At 37.9% G+C, this 16,648-nt stretch overlaps 1 protein-coding gene across 1 annotated transcript in view; it reads left to right on the top strand.

Annotated features, from left to right (window-relative positions):
• The window catches only part of KPNA1 (karyopherin subunit alpha 1), a 54,499-nt gene that overhangs the window by 8,267 nt on the left and 29,584 nt on the right, over window positions 1-16,648 (top strand). The window contains exons 2-6 of the mRNA XM_048294067.1: window positions 4,432-4,565; window positions 5,351-5,458; window positions 7,176-7,275; window positions 7,839-7,933; window positions 11,262-11,393. Of these exons, the coding sequence (XP_048150024.1) occupies window positions 4,437-4,565; window positions 5,351-5,458; window positions 7,176-7,275; window positions 7,839-7,933; window positions 11,262-11,393 (564 nt within the window). The 5' untranslated portion in view covers window positions 4,432-4,436. The remainder of the gene's footprint in view (window positions 1-4,431; window positions 4,566-5,350; window positions 5,459-7,175; window positions 7,276-7,838; window positions 7,934-11,261; window positions 11,394-16,648) is intronic.

Below are 16,648 nucleotides of genomic sequence, written 5' to 3'. Positions count from 1 at the left end.
TAGGAAACATACTCTCATAGTGTGGCAAATCATGGATATTTCGATAGTTTTTTATCACATTGTTTATCTTCAAACTCCTTTTCTGCTTTGATTTTCTGCCTTAATTTTACTTCCCCTTCTGACCTATTCCCATTGTGAGATAGAATGCGATGTGTAGATCTACACTTCTGAAATACATTTTTTTTCTTATTCTTGCCCCTATTTCCAAAGACGGAAAGTCTGTTTCTTAACAGTCTTTAGTATCAGGAGTGTATTCGGTAATTTTATTTTCATTATATATACATGGTACATATATGCTCTTGCATGTGTAAAAAAATACGGAGTGATATATGTATAATTATGCAGCTCTTGATTGATTTGTAAGGGCTTTATTTTTACATCTTGGTACCTCTGACGTGTGGAATACCCAAGAGTCACATGGTATTCCTTCTGGCAAAGCCCTTAAGTCTAGTGACAGTGATAGCTGATTTAAGAAGGCAGGGAGTTCATTTTTGTTCCTATCTAGATGATTGCTTGGGACAAGGTAGGTCATGGCAGTAAGTGACTCTGTATTTCCCAGTGCTTCAGAGCTTCTTTGACTTGATGAGCAAGGAAAAATGCAGTATATCTTATTTCCCCTAGAAATGTGGGCTTAGAGCACATCCACATTTGGTTGGGTTCTTTTCTTAATCAGCAAAAAAATTTGGGATCATGTTTTCCTTATGGAAATGCAGACATTTAGGAATAGTTAATTATGCTTAATGGATTAATTTTGCTAAAATTTGTTTTTATGGCAGACAAACTGAGAAGGAGAAGGTGTCATATGGGGTTTGAGTGGTGTTGCACAAAAGCCCAAGAAATACACAATGAAAATTCCTTACCAGGTCTCCAGAGGTTTTTATCTGTAGCCAGGAATATCAAAAAATGTGGACAATACTGTGCTATCTTTAGGAAAGAAAAGATGGGTAGAACATTTCCATGACAACCACCACAGATTTTCTCCAGAAGTAGCGTTTTGACAATACAGAGAAGATCCAGGGTTTGCTATTTGCTGCATGGGTGAACTTAAAGTGACCATTGAAAGATTTTCAGTTAAGTCACACCAAAGCTGCTGAAGACCAGTGAGACAATTTGAAGTTGTTTTGCTTCTGTGGTTTAGTCTGGGGAAAAAGCTACATCCTTGAAAATGGAGGAGGAGATTTGTAACAGTCCTTAGATGACTGTAACAACTAACAGAGTTGTCACACTTTTAGTCCTAAAAAGCCATTGTGTGCTCACACATTTGAATAGGTCCAAAGATGCTGGCGGTATGTGTGGGCTGGATGGAATCTTTGATGTGCTCATTGAATTTTTCACCAGTAGTCAAGAAACCAGTGAAAGAATGGTGAAGAAAGAATTGATTTAAAGATACAATGAGGATGTAAGAACTACTTCTAGAAAATAACTATAGGTTTAACAGTTCTACAGGTTAGACAGACAGGTGTATAAAATAGGTATGTGGCTATGTGCTGGGATTTTGTTTATTTACTACCAGTGACAGCCTACTATAAAATAAATTCTTGAACCCATCGCTAGTTGAATTGGTAACTTCTTGGTGATGGAGTTCAATCTTTTCACCTTTAATGAGAGAAACTCTCTTCCCAGTCATTTGGTGGTAGGCGTTTGTACTCCCAGGTAAAAGACAATGTACTATTTTGAAAGGATTTTAAGTGTAGAGTTTACTCATGAAATAGAGGAAGGGGTTAGTCAGCAAAGTGAGCTGTCTTCAAAGTCAGAAATAAGCATAGCCAAAACTTGCAGCTACAGCTTGTAGAGGGTGTAAGAAGGGGAATTCTTGTGAAGCTGTTGGGTAGAGGGGTGTGGTAAAGTCAGAGAAAGAATTCAAGTAAATCCTGTACCTGTATTTTCAGTAAGTGAAACAATGGCATAAGGTGCAACAGGAGGAGCTAAGAGAACTCTGAAAGGAAAATGGAAATTACTACCTTAAAGACAGAAGCAAAATTAATCGAAAGAAAGTCAATATGCAAGTTGGGAGATGGAGGGGAAACTAGTTTAAAAGTATGGGAAGGAAGAATACACTTAAGGAAAGTTACTTATAATGAAGTTGGTTGTGTCATTGATGTTTAGAAACATTGGAACATATGGAGAGGCTACATAATAGAAGTTAGATGAATTCAGTATTAAGGAATGAAGATGTTCCCTGTCAAGAATTCAATTAAATTAAAAACTTGTAGTTATTGAAAGTGAAGGTGTGAAATGACCACAGGAGTTTTATCAAAGCAGTTATCAAAGTCCTGAAATCCCAAATAAAGGCAAATACAGTCTTATGAGTTGGAGAAGACAGACTTCAGACAAAAATGGAGAATTATTAATAACATTATGGAAGGCCTGAGATGTTATCTGGGCTGTAGTGTATGCCTGCGTTGTTCATGGTCAGGGACAGAATGACCAGAGTGTCTGCAAAGCTGTTTTCCTGTTAGGAATGTCCTTCTAGCTCACGGTTGTCCACCTGGTGTTTGAGTTCAACTTGCTTATACTAAAATATATAAAATACTTTGTTCAAAATATTTTAGGAATGAAAGAAATTTTGAGTATTTTTTGACTGAACTTCTTTTTACAGTTAAAATCTCAGGCTTTTTCAAATAGTGTGTGTGTTTAGTATAGGTAGTAGTCACTTTAACTAAAAATGTGAAGAATATATAATTGCCAAGCATATTCTAAGAAACACTAACACTTGAAGATCAAACATGTAAACACAGGAAGAAAGGGGTCTCAAAGCTGTTAAGAAGTAGGGAACTTCTGGTGCTCTGAGATTTATCTTTTTGTCATACCTTTATTTAAAAAAGGCCATTTCAGGGGAGCCTTTTCAGCAAAGTGAGGCTGCTGAATTGCTTACCTTATGCTCAGGTTTTTATGTTGCATTCGGTGCAAACTGTGACTGACTGACAATCAATGTAGTAGTTTTGTGTCCCTGAACAGTTTTTTAAATCTCAGTTTTCAGAGCACAGTAACACTTGAAGTGATGTCCAAAATGTTTTCTGCAAAAGTCAGTTCTGATTGTCAGAATTCTTATAAATGGTTGTCAGGTAGCAGCAACTTAAAAAGAGGCTCTAACAAGAAGCATATTTGAGTATCCTTTTTTTTTTTTTTATTCTCCTACAACTCTTTGTGCTAACTGAAAGAAAAGTAGTTAGACTTGATATACATTTGATGTATTTTAAATAGGAAACCTAAGCTGTTGAGAATCTGTATAGACCCATGTTGCTCCATTTTAAAGTAAAAAGTGCACAGGAGATCGTTTATCATCCGGTGATTCTGTGCTTACGGAATTTGAGGAAGGTAGCTTATTTAATACAACACATTAAGGCATTTGAAAGAGAGCTTTGAAAGTCCTGTAGAGTAACTTTTTATATAGTGCAGTTTCCTAAATTTTGTGTTACAGGATTTACAATATGTTGGAGATTCTACATCTCTGTGAAGACACATGGAAACACTGACATGTTGAGAATTTGATTCCCAACCTCTTTTGGATTTAAAGGGGTGATGTAAGGAGAGGAGTAGCAGCAGAATGGAGCACTAAGAGTAGAGACCTAATCCACACCCATTGCTTTCAGGGGGATGAGTTCTTTCCACACAGTTCTTTACCTACTGCTTTATGCTAAGTGGCTCCAAAGTGCGGTGTTGTACATGTGCAAATCACCATGGGCAGCTATAAATGCTGACCCACTGAGTTACATAAGACAGATGGTACTTGGAAATCACAGACTGAAGAAAGGCCCCTCTGCATAAACAGTGGCGGGATTAGGGACTGGGGTGGGGAGGAGGGGAACAATAGCACTGCTTTCTTTGCAGGACTGAGCATTTTCAGTGGTTAAACCATCTTCACGTAAAATTTTTCTTTTCATTTCAATTTCCTTGTAGGCCTTGTCTGGAGAGAAAGAACACAGGGTTTCTTCAACAGGGTTGTGTTGAATTAACTGAAAACATGAATATGAAGTGCAAAAAAAAAAGCCCCTGTACTGGCATGCAAAGTAAATTAAGCTAAAAAGCAGCTAAGACACTTTCACTTCTGAGTAAAGACAGGAGTATGTAAGTTGGCAAATTCTCTGTGTGGAGAAATGTTAAAATTTTTAAGCGCAGTTTTCTTTTTAGCCCAGGCTATATACACTGCCTTATAGACCTTAGTTCTTTCTTAATAAAGTATTAGATTTGCTCTCTGAAGCCTCAAAAAATAAAAGCTTGTTAGACTGATGTGAAGAACTGACACCACCAAAGTGACAATTCTGTGAAATTTTACTTTCCACCTTCTAAGCTTTATTGGAAGTTGGGTGATGGAATATAGGGGGGCAGTGGCTGGAAGTTCATGGCTACAGAATTTAAGGAGTGGAGACAGTATATAAAATGATGTGTTGTTGAAGAGTAATTCTGTCTTTTTTAAATTGCGTTGTGAAGGAATCATGACGACCTCAGGAAAAGAGAATTTCCGGCTGAAGAGCTACAAGAACAAATCCCTAAACCCTGACGAGATGCGTCGCAGGCGGGAGGAAGAGGGTCTTCAGCTACGGAAGCAAAAGAGAGAGGAGCAGGTAATGCGCAGCAGTTGATACCTGTGATCGGTCCTTAAACAGTCCTGTCTTGCAGTGTCTGGCTCTCTGCTTCTCCCAAGCCCCTTCTTAGTTGTTCCCGCCCTCCACATTCATACGTAGTCTGAAATCAGAATCACTTGCAGACTTCACTGCCTCTTCTGCAGGCTTTACAAGACGTAGAGTGAGTGCTCCTCATTCACTCAAGTGTAACATTGCCAGAGCAGCTTGAGGGTTTGAACAAAACTGACCAGTAGCTTAGCCTCTCTGGCTCTCCTCGTGACATCTTGAACTGGATACCTTCTTTAAAGTCATAGCAACCAAATTCTGCTCATCCCAGTATAATATCCTATGTATGATCATCATCCAAAGCCCTCTCTTTGCCACTGTAACTCTATTGTCAGAGCCCCTGCATGTTTTCTGTGAAGATGTGTAATACACAGGAATTTATCAGGTCTTTGAGCCCCAGCATCCTCTGCAAGAAAGCAATGGTATGGAAGCTAGACAGCTTGTAGATGGAGGCAGATGGTGAAGAAGAGAAGGGGATATCAGTGAAAAATTCTCAGAAATTTTAGGAACTGGTATTTTAGCAGGTTGCTGTTTTCCTTTACTCCATGGCCAAACTTTCTCCGTGTGTTGTCAGTTGAAGTCCTGTAGCCAGTGTACTACCTTCTTTCAGGTGATAGCATATATATTTTTTATAGCAGCCTAACACAACATGCTGTGTAAATATTGGCTATGCAATATATATTAAATATATATATATATTAAACACTTTATCTCTTTAGTTGTTTAAACGCCGAAATGTTGCAACGGCCGAGGAGGAAGCAGAGGAGGAAGTGATGTCCGATGGGGGCTTCCATGAGGCTCAGATGAACAACATGGAGATGACTTCTGTAAGTGATGAGAAATGAATACAGTGTTTGTTGAAACTGGGCAGGTCTGTTGTGCAGTGATGTGATGGGAATGAAATTCCAGAATAACGTGAAGAATGCATTCAGAGATGGACAGCTCTGAGACACCTGTCTCAGTGAACCGCCCTGAAACAGATTACATGAGAGAAAAATGTCAGGGATACAGCAAGTGGTTTTTCAGAGGATATGTGGTCAAGAAAATTAAATAAAATTTCATTGTCCTGGCAGGCTGATCACACTTTCTGGATTTGGTGTTTACCATTACAGGTGATTCTATCAACTGTTGCCCAGAGTTGTTGGGGATTTTTTAATCTGAAATTCATAATGCTTGAAACTTGAAAATATAAATCAGGCAGTGTGTTATTGCAATTCACAAAGTTAAAAAGGGGCTCAGTGGAAATCTTTCTTAGCAGACTTTCAAGTGGCACCATTTTTAACCAAAGTGTTGGAAACACTGCTAGACCTAGCTTAACTGTGTGCATGAGGCCTTGAACTCCTTCCCATGCTAGAATTTAATACTACAGAAAAACAGTTTTAGTTGGAATTACACTTTTTTACTTTCTTCCTGGAAAGAAAAATGGTAATGGTTTCAGTTCTATTACAGAAGATTTAAGGGAAAGTGCAGTTCTCACTTAAAAGTGTCGCTGATCTTCACAGTGTCTGTGCTCAGAGTATGCAAGTGATGTTTCCATAGAAATCAGACTGAACTATTGGTGGTTATATGAGCCTTGAAAATTACTGAGAAACAGAGAAGTGCTCATAAACAGTGTGGTAGATTGATAATAGAATGTATGGTTTTGCTCTTCAAGATGGTATTCAAATATCAGGCAAGTCCTAAATACCATTAATCATTTGTGTGGAAGCTTATGTGAAACAAATGGATAGATAGTAAAAAGTAAGGAAAGGATTTTGCCTCATTGATAGATATTGTCATTACACAGTTTGCCATTAATTTCAGGCTCTTAACAGTTGGAGCTGTTGGCTGTTACAGACAACGCTTAAGTATTTTCAGCACTGTCATCTGTCTCCCTGTCTGTCTAAGGGTTGGGATCAGATGTATCTGAGGATTTAGATTAGAAGTGGAAGAAAAAAATCTGACACTTCTTACACTTTTTTACATGGGTACACATGTGGTGAACAGAATGTCAGATTTTACCTAGGATAAGGAGAGGTTGCAGATTTAATTTAGTCATATTATTGGAAACCATCAGTATTATGGAAAATTTAATACTCCTACTTGATGATGATAAGCATTATCAAGGTTTGTCAACTCTTCTAGAAATGACAGGTCCTATACATTTTGGTGTAAGAGAATAAGTCAAAAGGTACATGTTAGGGAAATCTAAATGCTAACATAATTACTTTTTGTTGAAGCTGACAATTTGACATTTATTCTAGAGGAAGGGAGAAAATACCAGTGAAAAATTTTGAAGAGCAATTTTCTTGCTATATCTTGAGGAAAATTTGGATTTTGGCTTTCAGTAAAGCAAAGTTGCACTTAAGAATGATGCTGCCTTATGTGGATGTACATGTATAACGATTCCTTTGTTGTCCATAATGGTCTTACCTAAGTTTTTATTCAATAAGAGATAAACTTGATACTGGTTTAGCAAATGTAACCTGTTTATCGCTAATCCCAGATTTTTTTCCCCCTTTTTCTCTCTATCACCTTCATTCTGTTTCCCTACCTAAATCCTAGAGTGCAGTCATCACCTCTGATATGATTGAGATGATTTTCTCCAATAGTCCAGAACAGCAGCTCTCAGCCACCCAGAAGTTCCGAAAGCTGCTTTCCAAAGGTAAGGGCTGAAATTACTTAGAGAAAAATGTAGAAGCCTCTCTGGCATGTGGTTTTACTTTGACAGCAATAAAAATTGAGTTTCACACTGAAATTTCTGGGTCAAGCTCTGCATTACACAGTGTCAGCTTGATGTATGTAATAGTCACTTCTTTTCTTGAAATCTGTACTAAGTGTTGCAGATGTGAGATCTCCTCTTGGATGTAAGTTTAAATGTTGTAGGCGGTGTCTCTGTGGCTCAAATATGCTGATATACCAAAGTTCCTCTGCATGTGTGCATGCCCGAGTGACTGCACAGAGCTGCTGCTGTGGAATCAGTCTGCCTAAACTACTGAGTGCATCAGTGCTTTGAATCACGTTATCTTATTACCTCAAAACTCAGATTGGAGTTTCCTTATGTTGACACATAGGAGTCCATTGCCTTTTAGTGAAGTATTGTAGAAAAAGAACACACTCCAAGAAAAGAGCAGTCAGTATGTCACTGGATATTGTTTTGATGCAGTAATTTGAGAATTTCCTTACAAAGAAATGAATGTATCTAACTTAACTTTTTATTTTAAACAGAACCAAATCCTCCAATAGATGAAGTCATAAGCACACAGGGAGTGGTGGCCAGGTTTGTGGAGTTCCTGAAGAGAAAAGAAAATTGTACATTGCAGGTATAAAAATATAAATGTATCTGTCTTCTAATTTAGGAAGGCATTGGGTGATGCAAATTAGAAAGGAAAAAAAATTAAGGATTTGTTCAGCTGTACTTCCTCTCTTTCTTCACTATGTTAAAAAAACTATTTTATCTTCAGAATTTCTGGCAAGACCTCTGGGTACAGGAGAAAGAGAGAGAGATGTCTGACATGCATTGAGTGATTGATAGGATGGGGTCTTCAGACTTTAACAAAAATAAGAGCTTGAAATTTGGAACTTAGCAGATGAAAAGCTATTAAACAAAACCTTAATGTTTGTCTTCTTTGTACTAATTGAAGACAGTTTTAAATCTTCAGAATTAGGATTTAAATTTTTGATTAAAGTAAAAAAAAAGTTTAGAATTAGAAATCAATCTGTAATGATAAGCATAGAAAGCTGGAAACCTTATTGTGGTTTGAAAAAACTGAATTATGTGTGCTACAATGGTGGTTAATTTTTTTGGACCTTTGTCTTATTTCCAGCTGTCCATTTTTCTGGTCAGTCTTTCTTGGCTAATAGAATGTGAAAGAAAACAAATCACCTAGTTAAAAACAAATCATCTAAGTTAAAAAATATGTTAACATGTAACCATTAAATACAACACTTAAATTAGAATTGGTGTTCTTTCAAAATGCGTAAGCAACAGGTTTGTGAATGCCATGTGAAATCCAAATTTTGTTGACTGGAAATATGCAAAAAATTTACAGTTTTCTTATACATTAGAGAAATCATTTACAGGTATTACTTTTCAAATTGTTATCCACAGAATTTCAGAGGTCTCTTAGCTTCCTTTGAGGAGTCTGTGGACAGTAACTAAGAACACGTATCAGATTTAAGCTGGTTGGTTTGCAACTCCAATGGAAAATTTGTAAAGCTATCTGATGGAAAAAAAAATGGAATGCCTTTTATTACTTACAGTGGTCTAACGCAGAAACCTAAGGGAGATAAATGGAAGCAATTCTTGTGGCCTTACTGGTGTAACATTTATTGATTTTTACATGGAAATAGGAAAAATCAGTCAAGAGTGGAAATGTGGAAAGCTTGTCCTAAGGAGTTTGTAGGAAAGCAGTGAAAATACAAGCTTGAGTATGTTGCTCTCGATATTCCATTCTACCTGGGTAATTTTCCTCCATCTTGCCAAATCTCTCTGCCTGCTTGGCAGTTTAGGGTCTGCAGGTAGAACCTTTTGCTGTGATTAGTTGGGAAGTTCTCTGGACCTCACTTTCTAATATTTGTTCTGTCATTGTTCCCAAAAATATTCCTTTGGGCTTGGCATTCTTGGCATTTCTAACTGTAGCCTAGTTGTAGAAGGAAAGGATTTTCAACACATTCTGAGACAGTGAAATATAATTTATAGCTGCTTGTATGGTGGATTGAATATGACAACTTCCATGTTAATGAACTTTGAACTTTATGGGAATTTATGATCTGTTTTTCTTCTGTGTTGTCAGTAGAATATGCTGTAAAAGCTAGGCCTCTGAGATCAGTAATAGGAAGGCCTAATGTGTTAGGAATTCCTCTGTCCTGTTGTTACTTAAGGTGAATGGAAGACTTAAAAAAGTTCTCCAGGGTCATTTTGGCCGTATATGAACAAGTACATCTGTCTCCTGTGGAGAGAGGAGTCTTACAAAAGAACAATACCACACAGATATCTTTGCCATTAACATGTGACTATTCCTTAGTTATACATCTTGGAGCATCAGGTGTCCACAGAGAAGGAGCAGGAGAGAAACTGTCACTCTAACCTTTCTGTGACTTACACTGGAGACAGTGTGAGTCTCCAAGCTGTGAATCGTTCAAGCTGGTGGCACCAGTGGGAAGCCAGAGGGCAAATTTTAAAATACGGATAAGAAACCTCTATGGTTGAAAGATGAGTAAAAAGTTATGTTACAGTGTATCTCAAAACACTGGATACTCACTTCAGCGAAAGTAAAGTTACAGGAAAGCAGTATTTTATGTTGGCCTTAGGCTCTGTCCACACAGTTTTGCTTCTAGTTCATTAATTATGAATCTTGCAGTTTTGATTTTGTGTGTTTCTGCTTTGTTTTGCAGCCCATACTCCTTGTGTATTGCAGTGATGTATTTTGGAATTGTTTATTCTGATCACATCTTACTAGAAGAAGATAGTTTTTTCTTCAGTTGATCAGAAGGGCAGGATTAACTGTACTTTCAAAACCAAAGTCTTTAGTAACACTTAAAAATGAAAAGCCTTGGAAGTCTAGGCTTAATTCTCGAGTTACTATTTCAGGCATGTTTCAGGATTTGGTGCAATTCCTTAGCAGGAGTTGTTTTTATGATTAAACCTGAAATATAAATCCTTGCTGCTCTTCAGAGAGAGACAGATAGTTTTTGAAGGTATGTTGGTATTTTCACTGGAATACTGATGGATCAGCATCTTTTGGTAATGTCAAAATTGGTCATTTATAGTTTACAACTTTCCATTTTTACTGTTTGTTGATTTTTACTTTTCATTCACCTTTTAACAGTCTTTTAATTCTATAGATTCTGGATGTACCTGATAAGATTTAAATTTGCTAGTGTAGTGTAATAATCTTTGGGCTGAAAGCATGCAGAAACCTACTCAGATTTGGATTTCTAGAATCTGCGTTTTCTGAGGCCTGAGGTCTCAGGTAGGGTTAAAATTTGCATTTAATCTTAAAAAGTTAATGCTTTTGCAAGTTGAGATTAAAACAATAAATGACAAAAACAGTTAAAAGATGCAGGATATTAGTTCAGGATCTCACTTTTGCTTCAAGTCTTGAATAAGAACATCGTACTCTAATAACATTTGGCATTGATCACCAGAGTTGGAGAGGAGTACTTTGAGTTGTTTTTTAGAAATCTGGTTTTGTTTGAGGTTTTTTTTTTTTAATCTCTTTTAGATCTTTTATTTGCTTCATATCCATGAAATTTTGTCAAACAATGTCTTCTCCTGCATCTTCAGGAATATCACTGGTGATTCAGTGAATGCAGGTGTCATGTCACGTGGGAAGGCACATTGTTATGTGTACAGGTTCTTAGCCATTAAGAAAGGCAAAGGTAACGTAAATGCATAGCAAAACCAAAAAGACTTGAAAAGCCACAGCAAACTCGATGTTCTCGTAAGGAACTTCTGCAAATTTTTGTTTCAAGTGATAGTGATAACCCTGAAATATATGATTCTAATTCTTTGCAAATTGTCTGTTAATTAGTCATATCTCACATTTGTCCTATGCCAAATCTCTCTGGTTTTAGAAGACATTTAGTCTCCATGTTTGGTGTGGCATAGAAAGCTCCTGGTAAACTGACTTGTATTTTGTTTTCCAGTTTGAAGCTGCGTGGGTGCTGACAAATATTGCCTCGGGAAATTCCCTTCAGACTCGAATAGTGATTCAAGCAGGAGCTGTCCCCATCTTCATAGAGCTGCTTAGTTCAGAGTTTGAAGATGTACAAGAACAGGTAAAGACTGAGAACAGTGTTGAATTTTGTGTGTGTGTGTTAATTTGTGGAGTTGGAAGCTTTTTTGTTTGACTTTTTGTTTGTTTGGTGTTTTGATGGGGGTTTTTTCCCTTCTCTGGAAAGGAACAAGGCTATTCTGTAAGAAAGCCTTTAGAGAAAATGCAGTATTTGGCAATTTTGCACAATAGTTGCTTTGTGCTTAATATGTGTTAAGTTATCTAAGCAAATATTGGTTTTTTCTCTTTCTGGAAATTATGTATTTAAACATAGCTAATGGGGTAATCCATTTTGTTCTCTAACAGGTTAGTATATTTCTGTGTATGGAGGAATTCAGCGAGCCTTGTTTGAATAATTGCTTTAGATATGGAAAGTTCATGCCTGTTTCTCCTGAAGATAAAGCATGAGTGGAAGTTATAGTTTGTTCTCCAAGTTCCTTACAGCATAGATGAATATTCTTCAAGGCCCACAGGGATCAGTATAAAGCACAGACCAAACATTTGATTCAGTAGTTTCCATTTGAGGTCTATAACTTGTATTTGAACAAGGATGTACTTCAGACATGTAATCTTGCTTTGAAGACTTAGGGTGATGAAACATTAATGATGTTAATAAATTTAGTTTCAGCCAATCTTAATCCTAATGTGAAAGTATGTACCTTTACTATACAAATTTGACCGGCTTTGGGTCCAGGTATTGCTTTTGTTACATTCTCTACTCCATTAGTAAGTTCTGTGTTTTTTCCTATAGCTACTTGCAGACCATAGCTTAAGCTTTACTTGAGTAAATGAAATGAAGCACTGAATTCTCATTTTGAGAATATTTCTGTGGTGGTTGGTTTGTTTTTTGGTGAGCTTTTTCTGAACATTTCTTCTAGTTTCCGTATCCTTTTGTGGTGGTGAAATAATGAGCACTGGCTATTCCAGTAGCACTCTTTTGGCACTGTTGTTTGCAGAGATAGTACCTCATTTTCACTTCCGCTTGATACTTTGGTGTGTAAATATCCAGCGTCTTTGCGGACTCCTTGCCACAGAAGCTGGCTGTGAGCTCAGCTTAAGCTGATTATCCAATATGATCCGTTGTTCTTTTCAGAGTCACTGACTTCCAGGGTTCAGTTCTCCATCCTGTAAGTGTGACCTCTATTCTGTGTTCCTAGATGTCTGACCTTGCATTTGGCTGTATTGAGATGCATGATTGGAGGAGTCCCAACTCATAAACATTGGACTGCTTTGTGTAACTTGCCTTTCTTTCTTGTAGAGCTGGCTTAGAATGTACCACCTGTACTTAAGGTTGCCTAACATTTGCCACAAGACAGATTTTTTTTTTTTCTTAGTTGCTTGTAGCTTTCAAGTTATTCCACTTTGTATCTTTCCATTTTCAATGCTCTGTCTCAGGCTGAGTTATTGTTGAGAAGGCTTTTAAAGAGGAATTGATTCAGGTGTTTGAAAAACTATTAAAGAAAACAAGAGGTATGTTTTGTCTATTATTGCAGCTTTGAGGAATTGAGTCTGCTGTTGTTGTAGAAATCAGAAATGTGATAGGGAACTTGCCAAAATGGCAGATAAGTGCTATGTTCTGCCCATGTGAAAATCCATCCAGACTTAGCTATATGGTGCCTTTTAGATTTTGTATTTTGGGGGTTGAACTTGGTAGCATTGCTTTCCAAATTCAGCCATCACTTGAAGAGTGCTGTTTCCTGCAGAAGGATTGGTGCTCTGTATATGGTAAAGGCTACTCTTACTTATTTTTCTCCTAATGATTGATCTTCTGTGCAAGAGCTAACTTGCTTTTTTTATTAGGTTCTTATCATCCCTGCTGATGTTCAGAGAGCAGGTGGGAAGAGCAAACCTGTGTAGATTAAGTTGTGTGGCCTTCGATCTTAAGATGGGTGAATTAACGGAAGAGCTTAGGGGCCACAGTTAAGTAGTTTATCTGGCTCCTTCCCCCCTCTGTGCCTCCTAATGAACTGCTGATGTGTTAAAATTCAGATTGCAGGCAGGCAGAGTGGCTTGGTTGTCATTACTGGAAAATATTCTTCTGTGCCGTTCAGGTGCTGCTAAATTCACGATCTCTGTCTTGCTGGTAATCTCTAAATACCAGTTACAAATTGCTCTGTAGTCAGCTGTGCTGAAGAAGGAAAATGTACCATGGCAAAGTGTTACCTACACTGTTTCATAGTGGGTTTCTGTGCTGCAGCTCTGGAGATGGCAGCCCTGCTCACAGCTGAGTTGGGGTTTAATGCAGGTCAACATAAGAGGAATTCTGCTTTTTTCCCTACAGCTTTAAAAAGCCTCAAGCACTTCACCATAGTATCATCTGAAACAAAAATTAAAAGCATATAAGCACTGAGAAGTTAGCTTTTGTACTTCTGTATTACAGGATAGCAGTAGTACGCAATTCCATAGTATTTTTCCAGATGACTCTTGTCTCATTCAGTATATGCACAGATTGTTGCCCTGGTAACAGATGAGTGGGTAGTAAAGGAGGCTTTTATTTGTCACACTGTGACCCTGTTTGTTGAAGTTGGAACAAATTATAGTGCATGGAGGAGAATAGGGAAGAAATTCTTACAATTAAACCGATTGTAGGTTTGTGAGAAAAATGTTTCTACTGCTTAGTGTCTGATGCTGGACGATTTCCTTCTATCAGTTTTCAGTAGGTGGATACTTGTTCTGTGGTTTTTAAATGCTCAAGGTGAAATATTTCTTTTTCATTTCGTAGTTGAGGACAACTCAGTAGTGATTTTTATAGTTAGGCCTGTGTTTTGAGCGGGTCTGATCCTGGGCTTCTCTAGTTGGATTTCTGAAACTGGCTGATATTTGGCTACGATTTTCTCCTAAAATGATCACCCTAATTATGTCTCACTGTAGTACTGTGAAGATGATTATTTGCAAGCAACTGCATTTGTAACAAGTTACAAAAATACAGCAAAATACAGAAAATATAATGACATGTTCAGGGCACAGGGGCCAGAATCTAACCCTATAATCATATAGTAAAATATGAAGAGAAAAAGAAGTATTGAAGGCTGTGTTTAGGAAGTCATTCTTTGTTCTAATTTGGATAGCAATTCTATAGAAGGAAATGTTAGGTGATAACATAATTTTGAATATGTATCCTAGCATAAACAAAAAATATGTATAATATTTTACTTACTGGCTAGTCATTATCCACTGTTTTCGTTTTACAGTAAGTCAGTCATAAAAATGTACATGTTTACTTTGTCTTTTATTTCTAACTTCCCTTAGCAGTGGCTCAGGAACAGATACCAGTTTACCTTACCTTCTGATCACAATTTTCCCATGTATTTTTCATATTTATAAGCCAGTTTTAATCTAACATGAGGCACTTTTTCCCTTTGCATATGCTAGTTTCTGAGTCTAGTGAAGATTATAAATCAGCTGTTTTATAGAAGTCTGTGAGGGAATCTTTATAGCTATGTTTAATAAGCAACATGCATGTTAATGAAATTATACCTTACGTACTTTTGCAAGATCTGTTTCCCATTAAGCTATGCAGGCCTCATTTAATTAGCCTACCATCCTTTAACTCTTTAATTACTTGCACTGTGTGTCAGTCTTTCTTTGTGGTCAGTGGTCAAACCATTTGGCATACATTTTTCCCATCAGAGAAATTGAATTTATCACAGAATCTACATCAGTATTATTTATGAAAAACACCTTGGCTACATCTCCCTGCTTCTCCCCATTTCTGTTTTTGGTGTACTGATTTTTAGGTTTAGTCAGTGGCATATGTCCTAGCCCTCTTCCACTTACCACAGGTTTTTTCTTCAAAAAGACATCTAGAAATTTTGATCTGCCTGCCTGAAATTATTTATATTGAAAGACTGCATCAAAACCCTTTAGACATGCTTAAAGGTTGATGTGGCTTCCGCAGTGTCTTAGCTGCAATTCTTTCCTGACTTCCCCTTCTGTGGTACTTAAAACCCAGATGTCAGCTCGAGTTTCCTTGATGAACATTGAATTTCCTTCAAAAACCATGCAAGGCATTGTGCTGCCTGTCGAAGAGGATTGATACTGTCTCACAGTGACAGATATGTGTCATCGTGCTGCGCTGGACAGCTGGTGGCATGAGCATCCCCAGCTGCCCTGTTCTCCTTTGGGAAAGTTTGCATTTTCAGCTGATGCAACCAGTACGCTTCTCCCTCGGTATTTTTCCATTTCTAGTTGTATTGCTATTCCTTTTGGTAACCATCTGTCTTGGGGTGACATACATACATACGTATGTATGTATGTATTAATGTGTGTGTGTAAAGCTAGAATATGTTAATTTGGACATTCAGCCGATGATATGGGATGAGGGGAGGAATGTCTGGGGGTGACTTTATGATGTGTATCCCCTATCGCCTGCTCTATGCCCAGACACGAACCCTGTGTCCTTTTCTGTAGCTTTAAGGCAGACCTTTAAGAGAGAGCGGGGTGTAGCCAGTGGAATTCCTTTGGCACTGTCTTCCAAAACGCAGATCAGCTTGCTGGCTTCTCCTGCCTGGCTGCTCAGCTTGGCTTTCTGCAGCAGGGAAGAGAGTGGCATTCTCCCACTTTGTAGTTAGCTTTTTGTTCGTTAGCTAAAGGAAGGAGTTTTCCTGATACTTCAGTTTCTTCTCTTCTGGACTTGCTACCACCAGAACATCATCTGGGAGACCTTTACACCTTGGCCCAGAGGGGCCCAAGCCAACCCAGCTCTGAAAGAGAGAAAGTCACACCCACAGAAGGGACTCTGAGATCTACCCAGGTTCTCTCCACACTGAGAGGTTTTATTATTTAGCATTATTCTTTTCCTGTGTCTGTGTGCACTGTGTTTGCTAAATAAATTCTTTTCCTTTCACTTTCCTCCGAGGAAACATTCTTTCTGAATCTTGTGGGGGAGAGGTGGCTGTAACCTGCCTTCTATCAGAGGATGTTCCTTTCGGATGTTCCTCCGAATTTGTCTCAAACCAGGACACCATCACTTGCTTGGCAGAGCTGACCTGTGAGTCATGTTCAGGCTCTGTTAGGCTTTTACATCAGCAGTCCTATTAACAAACTCTTGATAATCACAATCAGGACAAACAGTCAAGGTATGAGTTTGAGCTACTTTCTCTGTTTGGCAGGTGAGATGTGAGAAGAAGGACCACTCCAGCCACTGAAAGAAAGATGTTTTCTGTGGTAGGACAAAGTAGCAGTCATCTCTTAGGAATGCGTCCTTCTGGTATCCTTCCTTGTGTTCACTTACCCAATCACACTTGTATGCAAGCTAAT

Source organism: Corvus hawaiiensis, chromosome 2 (genome assembly GCF_020740725.1).
Source record: "Corvus hawaiiensis isolate bCorHaw1 chromosome 2, bCorHaw1.pri.cur, whole genome shotgun sequence".
Classification (NCBI taxonomy): Eukaryota; Metazoa; Chordata; class Aves; order Passeriformes; family Corvidae; genus Corvus; species Corvus hawaiiensis.
The sequence above is the reverse complement of the archived record's forward strand: the minus strand, read 5'-3'. Positions and strand labels throughout refer to the sequence as shown.